The sequence below is a fragment of the Anopheles merus genome, chromosome 3L (assembly GCF_017562075.2).
Source record: "Anopheles merus strain MAF chromosome 3L, AmerM5.1, whole genome shotgun sequence".
In the NCBI taxonomy this organism is placed as follows: Eukaryota; Metazoa; Arthropoda; class Insecta; order Diptera; family Culicidae; genus Anopheles; species Anopheles merus.
Genome location: NC_054085.1, coordinates 5,163,961 through 5,180,611, shown reverse-complemented (window position 1 = coordinate 5,180,611; position 16,651 = coordinate 5,163,961). Strand labels below are relative to the sequence as shown.

At 40.6% G+C, this 16,651-nt stretch overlaps 1 protein-coding gene and 5 non-coding genes across 6 annotated transcripts in view; 1 reads left to right on the top strand and 5 right to left on the bottom strand.

The window, feature by feature from the left end:
- The window catches only part of LOC121599567 (Krueppel-like factor luna), a 136,006-nt gene that overhangs the window by 117,949 nt on the left and 1,406 nt on the right, over nucleotides 1-16,651 (top strand). The window contains exons 5-6 of the mRNA XM_041927451.1: nucleotides 14,552-14,663; nucleotides 15,217-16,628. Of these exons, the coding sequence (XP_041783385.1) occupies nucleotides 14,552-14,663; nucleotides 15,217-16,628 (1,524 nt within the window). The remainder of the gene's footprint in view (nucleotides 1-14,551; nucleotides 14,664-15,216; nucleotides 16,629-16,651) is intronic.
- Trnad-guc lies at nucleotides 4,933-5,004 on the bottom strand. Its single transcript has one exon. It is a non-coding gene; the product is annotated as a tRNA-Asp (tRNA).
- On the bottom strand, nucleotides 5,849-5,920 carry Trnad-guc. The gene has a single exon. It is a non-coding gene; the product is annotated as a tRNA-Asp (tRNA).
- On the bottom strand, nucleotides 6,902-6,973 carry Trnad-guc. Its single transcript has one exon. It is a non-coding gene; the product is annotated as a tRNA-Asp (tRNA).
- On the bottom strand, nucleotides 8,043-8,114 carry Trnad-guc. Its single transcript has one exon. It is a non-coding gene; the product is annotated as a tRNA-Asp (tRNA).
- On the bottom strand, nucleotides 8,941-9,012 carry Trnad-guc. The gene has a single exon. It is a non-coding gene; the product is annotated as a tRNA-Asp (tRNA).

Sequence of the window (16,651 nt, the reverse complement as noted above, 5' to 3'; positions counted from 1 at the left end):
AATGATATCACACAAACCTTAAATGATGTTGAAAATGAAAAACTAATAAAAAATTTTTTAAATATAATTACTTCAAGAAATTGTCAATGCAATGTGAATTATAGAAAACTAAAACTGTATGATCCATTCATTTTAAATTTAACAAAAAACGTAAATAAATAAGCAAAACATTGTGCATGCCATATTTTAAGACATTTAACATAATTGCAATAAATGTTGGTGTTATGGCTCTCTTTTAAACAAAACAGTAAAAAATACCAAATCGTATTGGGTTATCTTTTTACTTTACCATATCAATTAATTTGTGTTACACGATACAAAATTCAACAACTATCCTTCCTACCCAAGAGCCGGCCCGTTAAACATATCGCAGTGTTAAGCGATAAATGTATCCAAATTTTAAACCTGTCCCCTTTGTGAAGATGAATGATGGATCCCTACTGTATGGCAGGTGTAAATCGATCCAATACTTTCGAAACGCAACCAAATGATCAATCACACGATCGAGATCACGAGCCAGGTGCGTGTTGCCCAAGACAGGCCTAATTTTTTTTACTCTTTGATTTTCCCCCTGCCAAGGTGTAGAGGGCACGAAAGTGAGATTTGCTTTAGACGAGCACTTGTTGCCCGTGAAAAAGTACGCGCAACCAACTTGTGGGAGGGAAAATTACACCCTTTCGGAACTGGAGTTCACTTTTCGAGACAGCGACTTAGACACTCCCAAATGGTCAGACCCAAATTGCCAGATGTGACCGGTGAAACTTTTCGCCCACGATCGATTGGAGGCACTTTTTAGCTGCTTTTTTATGATGGAAGCTTTCTTTGAGGGCTAAATTAAAATAACTGAAACGTATAAGAACGGTTTTGAATTTTTATGGTCAAAATTCCATACAAATTAAAACATCTGGTAAATTTAACTATGCATTACACGTCTTACATGAGCTTTGCTACAAAAATGCCCTCTACGTGATGTGTACATGTTGCAAGTACGCTTAACGATTCGGCTTACAACATTTGATCCACGACATAACGACCTCTAGCTCGTTGGAAAGCATTTTCCTTACGGACCTCGCAAATCCTACCCAACCCAACCACAGGCCCCAGCATCTATGCAAACAGAAAAAAACAACATTAAAATAATGCATGCATTACAAATGTGATGACGGAGACGAGCAAAAGACCACAGTCGGAGATGGAGCTCCACAATCACATGAGTTCCCCTGGCCCTCAGAGATAAAAGGTGATAAAATGCTACATCCCCATTCGGTTGTAGACAGTGTGCCAACGGGTGCCAGGGCAACCCAACGGCAAAGTCAACCATCGTGACCTGTCGCACCCATTGTCAACCTTTTTCACTTCACTACAACTTTCCTTACCGTCTCCACCCTTCTATCAGGGGGTGTGGAAGAAGAGTAAAACAGGTGAGAGGAGGAGGAGCAAATGGTTCGTGTTTTTCCCTTCCGTATCATCATCATCATCATCATTACTCTACGGATAGAAAGGCAGGGAGGACACTCGTCGAACATAGACGCGACAGACGGACAAACAAACAAACCAAACGGTTAGGAAAAAAAACTATGAAGGAATCTTCCCGAACTGTGCCGCACGGTATGTTCCTGGCACCCTCGCCCAAACGGTCGCAGAATATCTGACCACAAGATCAGGCCGCGTGTCACGACGACAGCGCGACAAGCGAACACAACAAAAAAAAACATCGTCACCCGTACGCGATGATCCGCAAACAGTGTGCGGGGTGGGTTGCTGAACGTGCAGGAAAAGTGTGGAAAATGGTTAACGGGTTACAATTTATACCATCCGTCCAACGGCGCACGAACGGCCGCCGGGATTCGTGCGGCACGGGACTAGGTGTTTGGATTTTGTTTATTGTTTGTTTTCCGTGTGGTTTCGTTTGTTGTAAGTCATGTTACAAGTGTCACTTGGAAAAAAGCGAACCGTTGGCCACCTAGAACGAGATATCCGTGGGAATTATGGGGAGAGAAAGTGTGCACGACCGAATCATAACTAGTTCAAATTAAAAGCACGCAATTTGTTTCGACAAAACATAGCAAAACAGGGAGAGCGTTAAAAACAAAACATGTAAATGTAACAAAAAGAAAGAGCTCGAAACTAGAAAGGAAAATCTTGATGTAAAACATACTTACAAAGTTAAAACATGTACAGAAAAAATTTTAAATAATGCAAAAGTAAATAAGGCAAACGAATGTCAAATAAAAGAATGAAAACTTAAGAAGAATAGCTTAGTGAAACAAACGAATGAATACATTTCATCTTGGTTACTAAACATCGACATGTCTATGATAAACTTTTAAAACACTTTTCGTAAACAGTATCCAATGTTGAGTATTTATATTCAACGATATTATGTTTTTAATATACATATTTTTCTCCGTATCATTTTCTCCTCCGCACCCCAACACATAACCCCTGAAATGATCGTGTCGATCGTATGCAAGAACGATATTTCAACCAACCAAACACATTTCAATCGAATTTACATAATATTATTGTCCACCGATTTGAATAATGAAAATGTACTTCTCTTCACGATCGCAAGGGCTCCTTGGCTCCGATTCGATCTTATGTTCTCCGCTGTTTAGTACCGTACAAGGGGAAAGCGTTTGTCGTGAAAGATCGCCTCCCTCCGGTTGCTATCGCAGGTGAAACAGAAGGTCTCCCCGGTTGGAATCGAGAAAAGTTCCCTCACGCCTTCCCTCACCCAAAAGGCCTGCCTTATTCCCTCCGACACGATCTTCAGAAAATCTTGCCCTTCAGCCAAAGGCGGAATTAGAAGGGCTTTGCGCTTCGGCCAGCAGAAACATCAACAACAATACCAGTGAAGAAACGGCACAACAACAAATCTTTTCCCGATCGTGCGAGTGTACAGGGAATAAAGGAAGATTTACACTCAGCCTCTTTTGCTTCGTACGGGAAAAGGGCCATTCAATCGAGTCCTCCAGCCACAACCGGAAAGACAAATAATCTGCACGGGAGGCTGGAATTCCAGACGTACTTGCGCGCTTCCAGCAGGGGCTAGGAACAATGATGGAAACGAAGCGTAACTGTCACTCGCACACTCTCACTTCTCCCCCGATCGGTGGCGACCTCCGGAGGCTCACCGACTTCAACTGCTCGTATGCGAAGCTTATCCAAGCCAACCGTTACCAACCGGGACCTCCCTTAGCGTTCCACGCAAGCCTAGAAAAGCAGGCCTGGAAGTTTTTGTTTTTTCCTCCACACTCTCCCCGTCGTCTAGTTTGATTGCCCTCTCGATCACTGGTCAAGCCTCCCTGCGGTTCGGCTTGATGATGCTGGTGACACGAATATTTTATACGCTACCGATTGTTGCCGACTGATATCGGACATTTGTTTTGCGGGGGCCAATTTTTTGCGTGCAAATCGAATGCCGCACCTGCGCGCTGGCCGGACAAGCGTTCCGGGTACGCTAGATCTTAACCATCTCACGAAGTACGCAGAAGCCTTAGCGCTCCGCTGTTAGAGTGGTACCAGTAGGGTACTGCAGCATGTTACGCGCGCTGCAGAGTGGCATATCTGACTCAGGAAATAGTTCTCCACAGTGCGATCTGATGCGATGATCCATTTGAAAATCTCAGCTACCGGAGAGAGTGAGGAAAGCGATGAAGAGGATCTGGTCTCGCAGACCGAACGAGTGGGTCGGAGATCGTCGAAAGATATGGCCTATGTTGATTGGCGATGTGTAGAATTTCTTCAATTATCTCGGCAACGGTCATTCGTTAGCGAGTTGGGGAGAGTTTCTCTGTTTCGTTATTGAGCTGCGCTTGCTTCTTCGCTTGTCCAGTCCAACCAGCTAGGAGCAATTTTATGGTGGGTTAAGTGCTAGCCTATTGGCAGGAATTACATTTCCGGATTTTAGCACACTCACTGGTTTGCTGAAACAATCCGGCTAGATCGTATCCTGGTCGATCCGTTTCGCATCCATGCAACCGGCACACAATTGCTTTGGACCCCTTGAGAGCACGGTGCTGACTACTGCACACGGACATACAAATAGCTTGGCCTGGGACACCCTTTATAGGTTGGAGATCGTGAGGATCTCTAAGCTCCACTTTTGTTCAAAATCGCATCACCCTCCCCCCTTCCTCATCTGATGTTGTAGGAAGGAATATCAACCATGGTGGCGAATTTTGGTCTAATGTAAAGGCCTCCGACGGTGACTACTCTTGCTCGCTACACACAAAAAACGCAAAGCTGACAATTTACGCAATAATGCGTGCACGGAAACAAATTTATGAATCTGCCCGCAAATCGTGCTGTAGGAAGCTCGACCAAGCGAGATCGTATTATGGTTGTATCGAAATCACAGCCATCGGTAGCAACAACTAACCGTAGTTAGGAAACTCTCCTTTTGGCAGAAGAAAAGAAACAAACAAACATTCAATGAAAAAAGACCTACAACAAAGTCAACTCTCTCATTCTCCAGCACTTGGAAGTGAATAAACCCTCGCATGATCTCTTCTCCTCTACCTCGTTCTGCACGAAGCACCAGGTTGATCAGTCGATCGGTTCAATCGAGCTTGATGATCTCGCACAAGAACAATTTTATTACCGCTCATGTGCACCGACGTGACTCGTGGTGTGTAGCCTAAGTAGGTGCATAAACTTGTATGTTGCTCTGTTACACCAACGTCATTAGGCAGGTTGATGATCCATTTTTCTTCCTTTATAGCACACTTAAGCTACCAGCCACTGCTAGTATTCGTAGTAAATCTCGTGAGTGGTAGTTATAATATTTTTGGCAAAGGTACAGTCGGAAATACCCTCAATGCCCTCTACCGTAAGCGGTAATATAATTGAGTTAGCCTATCGTGTAACACGCTTTCTCGTGGTTTTAAAAACTGGTTTGAAATTGTTAGGCAGCAAAAAACGTTCTTCCTCCCCGACGGGGAATCGAACCCCGGTCTCCCGCGTGACAGGCGGGGATACTGACCACTATACTATCGAGGACGCTGATTATTGTTAATCTAATTTAATCCCGCGTGCGCAGTATCCTAAATATAATTTCAAGCACGGTTTTTTAGAAGGACATAGTATATAGTAAGCTTATAAATAAAACATGTACACGATAGAAGCTGCCTCATTTTTATACTGTTTCTATTTCTTTTAACTCTCACACCTATTAACCATTAGAAAATGTCATATACAAATTGATAAAACTTGCAGGTCCTGCTTCTCTGTAATTAGCATTGAATTTATTGAGAAAAAAGTGTTTTTTTTACAATTCGTTCAAAGAATTATGATCATTACTTCATGGCCTAATGCATAGGAATTTGCGTTGAATTAGTGAATTTGAATAAGTAACAAATATATTTTTGTTTGCATATGCATGCTTGTAATTAGTTTAATTACGAAAGTAAATTGATTTACAGAAATAAATTATTTTGTTCTTCGATTTTTAAAGATTTTATAAAACTTTCTTCTTTCATTTATGTGTGAAAAATGATCATCATAGCAAAGTGTTAAGGTATTTTTTCATTGAATAGAAATAAATCGATCGGAACCAATCTCAAATGGCCAATTCATGTTATTGTTATAAACCAGCTACAAAACATTTTTCGGTCTCTTACTTTATTGTGCAATGTAATTGACAATATTTATGATATCGTCTATTTTAATTGTAATTCCTACATTGTTATTTTAAGCCTATGTATATACACTCCTTTAAATTCATTCTTTGATTGTTTTATTGATATGTTTATTTATTTTACTTGCTACATAAACTTAGCATACACATTCTAATAAATGAGTTTGAATATAGTTAATTAAAATATTGGATAAATAATAAAAACTCCTCCCCGACGGGGAATCGAACCCCGGTCTCCCGCGTGACAGGCGGGGATACTGACCACTATACTATCGAGGATCTTGAATTTCGAAGATGCATTTAGAACAGATCGAAGTACGATGTTTGGTAGTAAATAATTTTTACTATACAACTATGACGTTAGTCACCCTAAAAAAATATTTGCGGAACCCTGGATTTCAATAATCAATATCCACTTAGCTGAAATCTCTGTTATGATCTGTTATTATCTTACGGTTACCAAGCATTTTGAAAAGAAATGAAAATGACAGCTTGATTTGATTTACTTAGATATTCCGTAGATATTATTAACAGTAATATCAACAACATTTGTCGCATATCCCTTATTTTGTTTTTCGATTGCTTTAGAAACTATATAATACAGGTTGTTCCCTAGATACGCCATTAATACGGACAACGGAGGAACTTCATTTTGAATCTAATTGTTAGTAGAATTTCGCGACATTCAGAAAAACATTTCCAGCTTAGCATATACATCGTTATTTGATATTCTTTTTAATGATTTTATTTTGTTATTGATAGATAGTAGAAACAAACAGGGAATTATTTTGTCAATTAGACACTTAATATTTAGTTAGAATTGTAAGTTTGATAATGCTAGTACTAAATTATGTTATTTACACTCTAAATAAATGAAAATGCTGGATATAATAATCTTGCTCGCTTCTGATATTCGAAACATATGAAAATGAATAAATTTATCTAACGCTCAATCTTTGTTGCTCGTTGCTTTTAGATTTGCACTATCCACAGATCCACAGTATTATAGGAAATAAAAATATCTTCATATTTTTATTCAACGCATAAATCATTTATCAAACTTGATCAAATTTTTAAAGAGTGATATAAATAACGATATTGTTTAGAGAAGAAATAAACTATCACCAATTTGTAATATATAGAATATATACTTCTGTAAGAATAATCACTATATCTTGAATAATAAGCAAAGAAAGCAAGTCTTGCTTTTCTCATCCGAAAGACCGCAATAATTCCTACATTAAAAAAACATCTTATTCTCTCCCCGACGGGGAATCGAACCCCGGTCTCCCGCGTGACAGGCGGGGATACTGACCACTATACTATCGAGGAAGTTGATTACGAAAATTTTTTTTTACAGCGAGCCTAAGCAATTTATTTGGCAGTAAATATTTTTTTAGTAACTATATAGTAACCTCAAAATAATTGCAGGGCCATATCCATTAACATGCAAGAATCTTACAACTTACGTGGCTATGACCGTGGCTGGTTTACTATTTACTCTATTCATAGAAACTAAGAAATGCATTAAAAAAGGTGTTCAAAAACAAATATAGACAAAACTTTGCTATTGATTTTTTCTAAGTAAGGTCAGAGATAAAACCAACACCAACTGTAGTACAAGTCCAAGAGGAAATAAATAAGGGATAAAAGAAAATAACGGAATTGTGAAAAATTATGTCCATGAAAAAGAATTTTTTAATCAATAAAATAAAAAGGACAAGAAAACAAAAAAATATAACAATAATGTTAGAACATAAACAACGTAATAAGTATCTTTAATAACGTTTACTTATAAAGTAACCTTGCATAATTAAGAGATCTTAATTATAATGTTATTATGTCGTACAATTCCATTGTTATTTAAGGATTTAATTATTTTGACTGTTTTAATAAACCTGCATGGAGTTCGATAAGGCTTACTAATAAACATGTTGTCACCGAGATACGTGTAAGTTGAATTGCATGATTTCCAGCCATTTTTTTACTAATTATCGTGAAAGTTTGGCTGAGGCGGTAGTTTTTAGCAACTAATTTAATTATATGATATAACTTTGGCCAAAGATTAATGAATTGATATTTTAATGTTTTTTTTATATATTTCGCAATTTTATAGGAAAAGGAATTTATTTTGCGTATAACAATTCCTGTGTCAAATCTATAAAATTTGCTCAACGAACTCTCAAATTAGGAAAACCGCGTATCTCAAAGTACGCAAATGTGAGGTAGCACGTACCCTGGCGGCTACCTGTATACTAAACAAAACTACCGCAAGTTATATGTAACATTCTACTGCCATATACTACTAATTCTTGATTCATCAAACAAAGCAAACAATTGAAACCAAAAATATAGTTTAATATTTTCGGGAAAACACTGTGAATTCTAAAAAGAAACCATTCTCCCCGACGGGGAATCGAACCCCGGTCTCCCGCGTGACAGGCGGGGATACTAATCACTATACTATCGAGGAAGTTATACACAATAACTAAAACTAAATTTCGGCAGAGCAGAATGTTAATAAGTGTATATATTCTATTATTTCAATCAGACCAAGTAACAATTGGAGACTATTGTATTCATCAACTCTTTTAAATTTCTAAGCTTTAAAATAAGAAATCTTTGCTGATACAATTATGTTGACACGATTTCTTCCTGAGAAGTTTATGAAATTGTTCCATTTATGTCCGTGATTTTCTTTGGCTATCAAAATTGTAGTGCTTATGTTCAATTATGTTCAAAAAACTGTCCGGTAAATTTTAATCAACTCTACGGAAGAAAAAAATAGGTCAATTGTGGTATGATTTGTGTTAATTAGAATATTTGTAGCATTTAAACATAGCTCTACCACGTTAAAAAATACAAAACCCATTTTAAACAATAGTTTACATGTCTTAAAACAAATTACTTAATATTTAAGATTATTATGTTCATAAGAATTGGAAGCAATGAGTTCGATTGAAGTTATACAGCAGTTACGTATAAAATACGCTACAACATAATTTAATTACATTTCAGGCAATGAGATGATGTCTTGATTATTTTCAAGGGTTCAACTTATATTGTTTTTTACACATTCATTCGCCGGATTCAATAATACAACGGACTACTACTATTACTATTACTAAGGAATACTACTACTACTATTTATTGCTAAGATAGATTAATCTACCTAGCTTTTAAAACTCAATCATTTGGAAGCCAATCTCTCATATTTTCCTCTCAATACGATCTGACCTCTTTTATAAGTTACTACAATAGTGCTGTTATTTCCCCATAAACAAAAAGGAGCATTTTCCCTCCCCGACGGGGAATCGAACCCCGGTCTCCCGCGTGACAGGCGGGGATACTGACCACTATACTATCGAGGAATTGATAGAAGCGTTAGAAATACATTTCTATTGGCGAAAGAGGTATATATTTGATTGAATGTAATTTAGGTGCCCATGAGTCTTCATGACTTTCCAGCAAACAAAATACTATAAGACACTGATAAACTAACACAGAGTACAAAAAAACTAAAAATATCAATTTAACAGAAAAGTTTAAGTAACGGGAAAACATAATATCTTATAGCAGTCAGACGACGATTTGCATCCTTTTCATCTGATAGGCGAAGACAATTACTAATAATCAATGCTATCTGGAAGAAAATATGAGCAACATCGAGCCATGTGCGCAAAAGATGTTTTGTATTTATTTAACATCTTTCAAACTGCATTCGAAATCGGTAATATTTAATCCAATTACTGCTCCTTCATTTGCATAATTACACCATCGTTTACCATCCATTTTGCATTCACAGTAAAAAAAAAATAATATTCCAACGAAAGCAAAAGTCTGAAGGTATTGGTACCGAAACGAAGGACCATATTTTTGGAGCTCACCATAACCATCTGCTGCAGTTCAATTACACTTTGCTCCCCTCGATTGCTGATTTGCAAGTGCAGGCACACATCCCGTTTAAATGCATTCGGAGGATCACAAGAAGTACGAACCGAAAGTTGAGCGAGCATCTACCCCATTTGGGAAATCTCCCCCACCTATCATCATTTCATTCGCCGATCATCAGTCGATCGTTAATTTTAAAATCAATCGTTAAGAGAGCGCCCACAAACCATGGCTAACCGCACATCAACACTTAAACGTTTACATAAATATGCTACACCATCACAATTACAATCTTATCCTTTCGAAATTATTTCACTCCGATATGCGCCATTTCCCGCTCGGTTCGCCGATTTCTTGTGCCCGGTCGAAACAACTGTCAAAAACTTTGCGGAAAACAAAAACATAAAACCAAACCTGACAGAAGCAATCCCCAAGATATGAGCATGCCATCAGTGTGTGACCTCTCGAACCGTAAGGAGTACGTACCGACGAAGTGCTGATCGCCGAATTTTATTTTATGATCTTCTGGCTGGATAGAGGAGGCAGGATAAGCAGGGCCGTGCCTGATGTGCGCACGATTCGATCGAAGGAGTTATGGCCACGCGCGGGAGAATGTAAAGCCGTAATGCGCGGAGTCTCCATCTCTCCCTTTCTCTCGTTTAAAGTGCCCATCACCGATAAGCTTTTCGGTCAAATCACCTTCTTCATGTGCATTCTGGCGCGGATTTTGTGGATCTTCGATGAGTAGCAGCAATGGGTAGCCTTTTGCTCGTTGTTGGTTTTTATTATTTCCCACATCTTGCTTGAAGGAGGTCAGCGTGCGGCGGCACCACAGTCACAGTGAATGCGCGGCAATATTCTGAAAACACCGACTTTCGACGAGTGAAGCAATCCCGAAAGCACTCCAATTTTTATTTCTCTTTAATATTATGACTTTGCCCACGTAATCTATTCGCGGCGATTGTGTTGAATTAATGCTAACGTATAAAGATAATACGCTTTAATGTTGTGGGCACTGTAACGTGATTTAAGCTGACTTTATCGTACCTGTCAATGATATTGCAATTATTAGTGCACAATTTAATCATCAGAAGCGATCATTTTGGACGAAGTCACCTTTAATTCAGGGTACTAAAATAGCCACTATGGTAATAACACGCACAAACCTTAACAACACACTGTTCTACATTTGCTCAATCTTTATATGGTAGCAACAGCTGTCGGTCGCTAATGCTTTGAAAGGGAAGAAAGAGAACTCTCACGCACATTCATTGGTTTCTGAGATCGCACGGCAATAAAAACAATCGCGGGGTGCTAAAATGATGAACATCGGTCGAAAACGCCATTCCTGCAGCCGGCCTACATCAGGTCAGAAAGTTCGCTCTTAATAGCGATCAAAACTATAGCGATGTTGACTTTTTAACCGATTATCGTATCGATAAAACTCAGCAACCCTATCATGAGAGAATAAGCATATCTTGAGAACGAACAGTAGTTAAGTTCGCAATTTAAAAAATGGAGATCACCGATGTTGACTATGTCGAAGCTAAATATTCGTAACAATGTCGACAATATATTAAGAAGCTCTATATCAGAGATGTCAAATAACGAGGTCTTTCAGTGTGGCCCGCGACCGATTGTCAGACCATCCAACGTTATAAAACGTTTAAATGATGTTTTCTCTTTCCTTCTCTCTATGCATGTATACACAAAAAAGAAAAAAAAACACCAAAGGCTGGTCCAATCTGTAAGCTAAAGACTTCGAAAAATTAACAATATCATTCAAACAATGAGAATAGAAAACGCAAGCTCGGGCACGTTTTTTGCATATTGTTTTGGTACAGTATCAGGTCGAACCCCTCTGTAGGCATGGTTGCAACTTAAAACATTTTATTTCTACAAATAGTTTAGAAATTTAGAATTTCACAAACGATTTCAAGCTATACTGTCAAATAATACTGTCTATACTGTCTGGACTAGACTTTACGAACCGACCTGTAGTAATGTATGAGTTTGGACAGCATCCAAAACAAGAATTCACTGTTTCTGCTGACAATCAATACCAGCACAAAAATATTGATAATCAAAATGACTTCAATAACAACAGAAAATTTACTATTCTGCCATGGATAAACCAACCTAGTTGATCCGAGCACGCTGACGAAGGCTGGCAGGATACGATGGCTGGGTCTTGTTATGACTGCCAGACCCGTGCACTACGAAGAAGGTGCTCAACAGCGATCCCCAGTTCGGCATGTAGCCCAGAGGAGCACAGTAAACTCGATGGCTGGATCAGATGAAGCGAGACCTGTCGGAGATCGGGTGTCTGCATGGATGGGAGGCTGCAGCCAGGGACCGAGCATCCTGGAGAAATATTGTTGACCGGGCCATGTCACATCGACGTGCTCTATCATGAGCAGGCCAACAAAAGAGAAAGAGAGAATTAGAGAGAGAGAGAGCGATTTTTTACTGTTGTATTGTAACCTGAAAAATCAGTTCACCTCAAAGAACCTGTAACGACAGACGAAGCTGAAAACGAAGCGTTCGAGAGGAAGAAGCTCAGAAGGATACTTGGTCCCGTATGTGTGGAAGGACAATGGAGGGGCCGTTATAATGACGAGCTATACGAGATGTACTGTCGTGGAGGCGTTCACCATTAAGGCCGGGATAACGAACTGGCAGACGATGGCACGAGACCATGAGCGGTTTCGGAAACTCCTGAGGCAGGCCAAGACCGTCAAAGCAGTTGTAGCGCCGGATAAGCAAACATAGTTTTGATGTAAATCTTGTCAAATAAATTACATCACGCTCGTAATTTATTCATCCATGGTAGAACCAGTGAGCCTCATTGAACCATTCGGAACGCATCTAAGCACATTAATCTTCGTCTTTTACACATCATCTTACTGTGTCGCATATCTCAAAGAGCTTCAAGGAATCCGTCGTTTGACATCAATTCAATGACATCAAGCATCATTGGGGAAATACCTGTTTACTCAGTATTGTAATTGTTTCTTTTACGAGAAGTTACTAGTAATTGACTTACTGTTTCAGAATGAATGCGTAAGTCACATGATTTGGCGATTCATCATAAAACTCAGGCATTCTTTCCCGTTTCCTTGTGAATTAATCTCATGACTGCGGTGCATTATCGCAATATGTCAAATCGATCAATCTGATGGTAAAACCCATGTCATATTAATTATCTGCAAAAGATTTATGGATTTTCCATCCACCTCAAAGTAAAGTCTAACAGAAGGTTCTTATATCATTATATTTGTATTTATTCTTAATATTATTTGGAGTCCTGGTTTAATTTCAGTATATTCAGCTGTTTAGAAATGTATGCTCTACATATTGAGCGTTATTCTGTACAAGTAAACGTTATTTAACCAGATTTGATTATGTGTTCTTCTGAATACATTTTAATTCGTTATTCAAAAAGGTTCTGTTACAACTGCTTTCGGATGTTGTTAAAATTTCTGCAAGCCGTAGACTATTTTAGGCAGTTTGAGGCGAGCGCCAAAATTATAATCTATTTGCCCAGAGATTTGATCCGAAAAGGACGTTGGTGGAGCGTTCTGTCCTATATATAATTTCTCCTTTTACCACCATCCTGTTTCCATCTGACCTTTTCTTACCGTTTTGGCCGATTATCCTTCCTCTACATTACACGACTTCGATCTCTCAAACCTATCGTATCACTCTAACTATCCTATGCTGTCAGTGCCGCTCAACTCTGTTCGTAACAGGTTCCTTGAGGCATTATAAACAGATATTTTTCGCAATGACTTCATTGCAGAAACGATACATGGCACTTTCGCTGATTTCTTTTGATCTTCTACATCAATGATTTTATTATCGTGCTACTAGTATAGCACGAACTGTAAGTACATCTGTGATTTTATTTCCGAAATCTCTTAGTACTTACATGGAATTGACTATCAGAACTTGTAACACATATGGATGCTTTCCGCCGGATTGTCTTCTTATAGCTAGACTGTCCTTTGTTCGGTGTTGTATATGAAATTGATCTTGATATTTTCACTTGACATGAACTCTAGCTTGATTTTATCGATCTATCCTATGTATTCCTATGTGCACAATGATGAAGTAGAACGTATTAAATCTTCCAATTCATTCGCTTCATGCATAATTCTACTTCATTTAAATAGTAAATTCTGCACCAACTACAACACTCTTTTCCATCCAAATCTGTCACTAGACGGTCATTCTTATTGCAATTGCATAAACACAATCGGTGGCCAACATGATGCCCTCGACGTTGCACGGTGTTTAACGGCTGCATTGATCGTCTCTACATCCCAGCAAAGCACTATTTTATCCCACACCAGCTTAAAGGCACCGATTACTCCGCTACATAAAGTCCACGGTGTGAATGTTTTGCGGTCAAAGATCGCCTTTACGAATCTTCAGCTACCCACGGTTCTCCCTCTCTCCTGGTGTTGGAGTTCAGAGTAGTGGTGAAGCCTCTGACTCATAAAATCTGCATTCTGCGCTGCAGAAAACTCGCGCGAATTGCTCCACAAACGTCAGATATGGTGTTTGCCCTTCATCGCTTGTGCCCGCCCGGATGCGAACGAAGTGGACGCGAATCGAATCGTGCAAAATGCAAAACCGTTGGTCAATTGCCACTAACGGAGACTTAAATGGACGGATTTGCCTGTTCCGTCCCCTCAGGAAAGCTTCCCATCAGACGATCGCGCGATCGTGTGCCCTTCTCGTGGGGGTGGTGTTAGCCGTAATGATTCATTACCGCGTGCGGATCTGTCCGCGCGCTCTCTGTTGCTTTACGAGTGCCGCGATAAAACACGGATGCGGTGGTAATTTGAGGCACTTGAAGAATAACGAACATTCTAAACATTGCAATGCAAATGTCACAACTTTTAACAGCAAAAACACCGTTTACTTCTCAAACAGCAAATGTCGCTCAACTGGATGTTTCCATTGTTCTGCCAATGCTAACCATTCTTTCCCGCTCTGTTCTTTCAATTACAGATCTTAAGTCAACGTCGGTCCGAATGCGAAGTGGTGGACTCCTGAAACGGCCACCACCACCACTCATCACAGCACCACACCTGCTAGCGTTAAGGCACAAAACGAAAGATCTGTAAGTAGACGGTTGCCGAGCGCAACGTTTTTAATTTCATATTTAAAATTCAATTGGTCTATGTGTCTTCAACAAAAAAAAAGTGCAAAAAACCTTCCATGCCACACACAACAGTTGAAAAAGCGGTACAATCAAATTTGAGCTTATGCCTTTCCTCCAAATAATAATAGCACTCCGTATGCTGCTACTGTTGATCGTACGTTGGCTGTGTATGTCACACGATGGGAATCCATTCACTTCCACTCAAGTTAAGTTGTCGCTACGGACGGCCCCCATCCAAGAAGGCCACACAACCTTTCCCGTAGGTAGAAAGTAATGTACCATAATCGCTTAAATTATCGGCAATAGCCTTCAGCTAAGGGTTAAGTGTGAAACAAGGCCGTGAACAGGTCGCAGATAGCAGCGTTTGACACGTACCACCACGCACTACATAAAGTCGAATGTGACTTTCTTTCCCGTGCTATAAACAAAAATCGGTGCACAACTGTATCAAGCTGTAAGGACGCCTTTGATCACACCGAGATTAACGTGTAGTGTGTTCTCTTCATTCTAGATTATACTCTCTTCACAACAACAACAACAACAACAACAATGAGGAAACTGAAAACGAAAGCACGGACAGTAATGAGTCGACGGCAACGGCCAAGATTGCAGATGCGGCTGCTGCTGCGGCCGCCGCAACAATTGCCGCAGCAGCGGCCGCCTCGCAAGCACCTCCCTCCGCCTTCTCACCGACGCACGCACACCATCTCCTGTCGACACTGTGCGGCACCGGAAGTGCCATCGTACCAGGCCAATCAGAAACGCCAGGCAACAACGGTAGCGCCGCCGACGGTGCCACAGCAGCAGCACTCATCCTAGCCGAGAATAACAATAGCCTTAGTGTGAATAACAACAACTATCCTAGTGAAAGCGACCTTGAAACGAAACCGAGTACCTTCCGGGGCGAGTCGACGACCTATCCTACTATCTACAACAACTACTGTGTTCAGCAGCGGGGCAGCCCAACGCAACGTACGAGTTCGGAAAGTCAGAGGAAAAAATCTCCATCCACGGGACTGGGTGGCAGTGGTGGTGCTGGTGGTGGTGGAGGAACACATCCGATACAACACCCACATCACCACCCTCACCATCATCTCTTTCCACCACAATTCCTGCAAGCCTTCTCGGTGCATCAACTTCAGCAGCAGGAAGAACAGCTGCTGAGCCACCGTCGAGCACAGTCGCCACTTTCGCTAATGTTCGATCAACAACTGCAGGAGCAACTGCACCAGCTCTCCGCAGCATCCGTCGTACATCCGCCGTCCGTGGCCAAACTGTTGCCCGGTATACCAGCACCGCTGGCGGCATCGATTGCATCCATCGCGTCTAGCTTACCGAAAAACCATCCGCTTAGCGAGACTGCCACTGTTGCGTTTCAGCGGTTGCTTCAGCAGCAACAACAGCACCAGCAATCGGCCACTGTGGCTGCATCATCGCAGTTAGGTTCGGGGCTATTATCATCACGCTCTCGCAACAGCACAAAACCCACCGACCGCACTAGCAGTCCGGATCGTTACATCGGTAAGCTAACGGATCTTCGGCAGCGAACGGCTTCCAACAGTAGTTCCAATGGAGGTGCCGCCGCCAGTGGCGAACAAGCAGCCACGCCATCATCCAAACGGCACGCGGACGATGGGAATGGACATAGCAGCAGTAGTAGCAGCAGCAGTAATAACAACACTCCTCGCCATCATCTTCATCTTGCATCAGCCTCACCGGGACTGCTGGGACTGGGCAGTGAGCTTCGCCATCATCATCATCATCATCATCACAATCATCACCATCACCATCAATCGTCCTCCTCGCTATCCTCGTTGAAAGGATTGACGAAGAATCGGAAGATCCACCGCTGTGATGCAACTGGTTGTGATAAGGTGTACACGAAGAGCTCTCATCTGAAGGCGCACAAACGAACACACACTGGTAAGTGAGCGTAAACGATACAG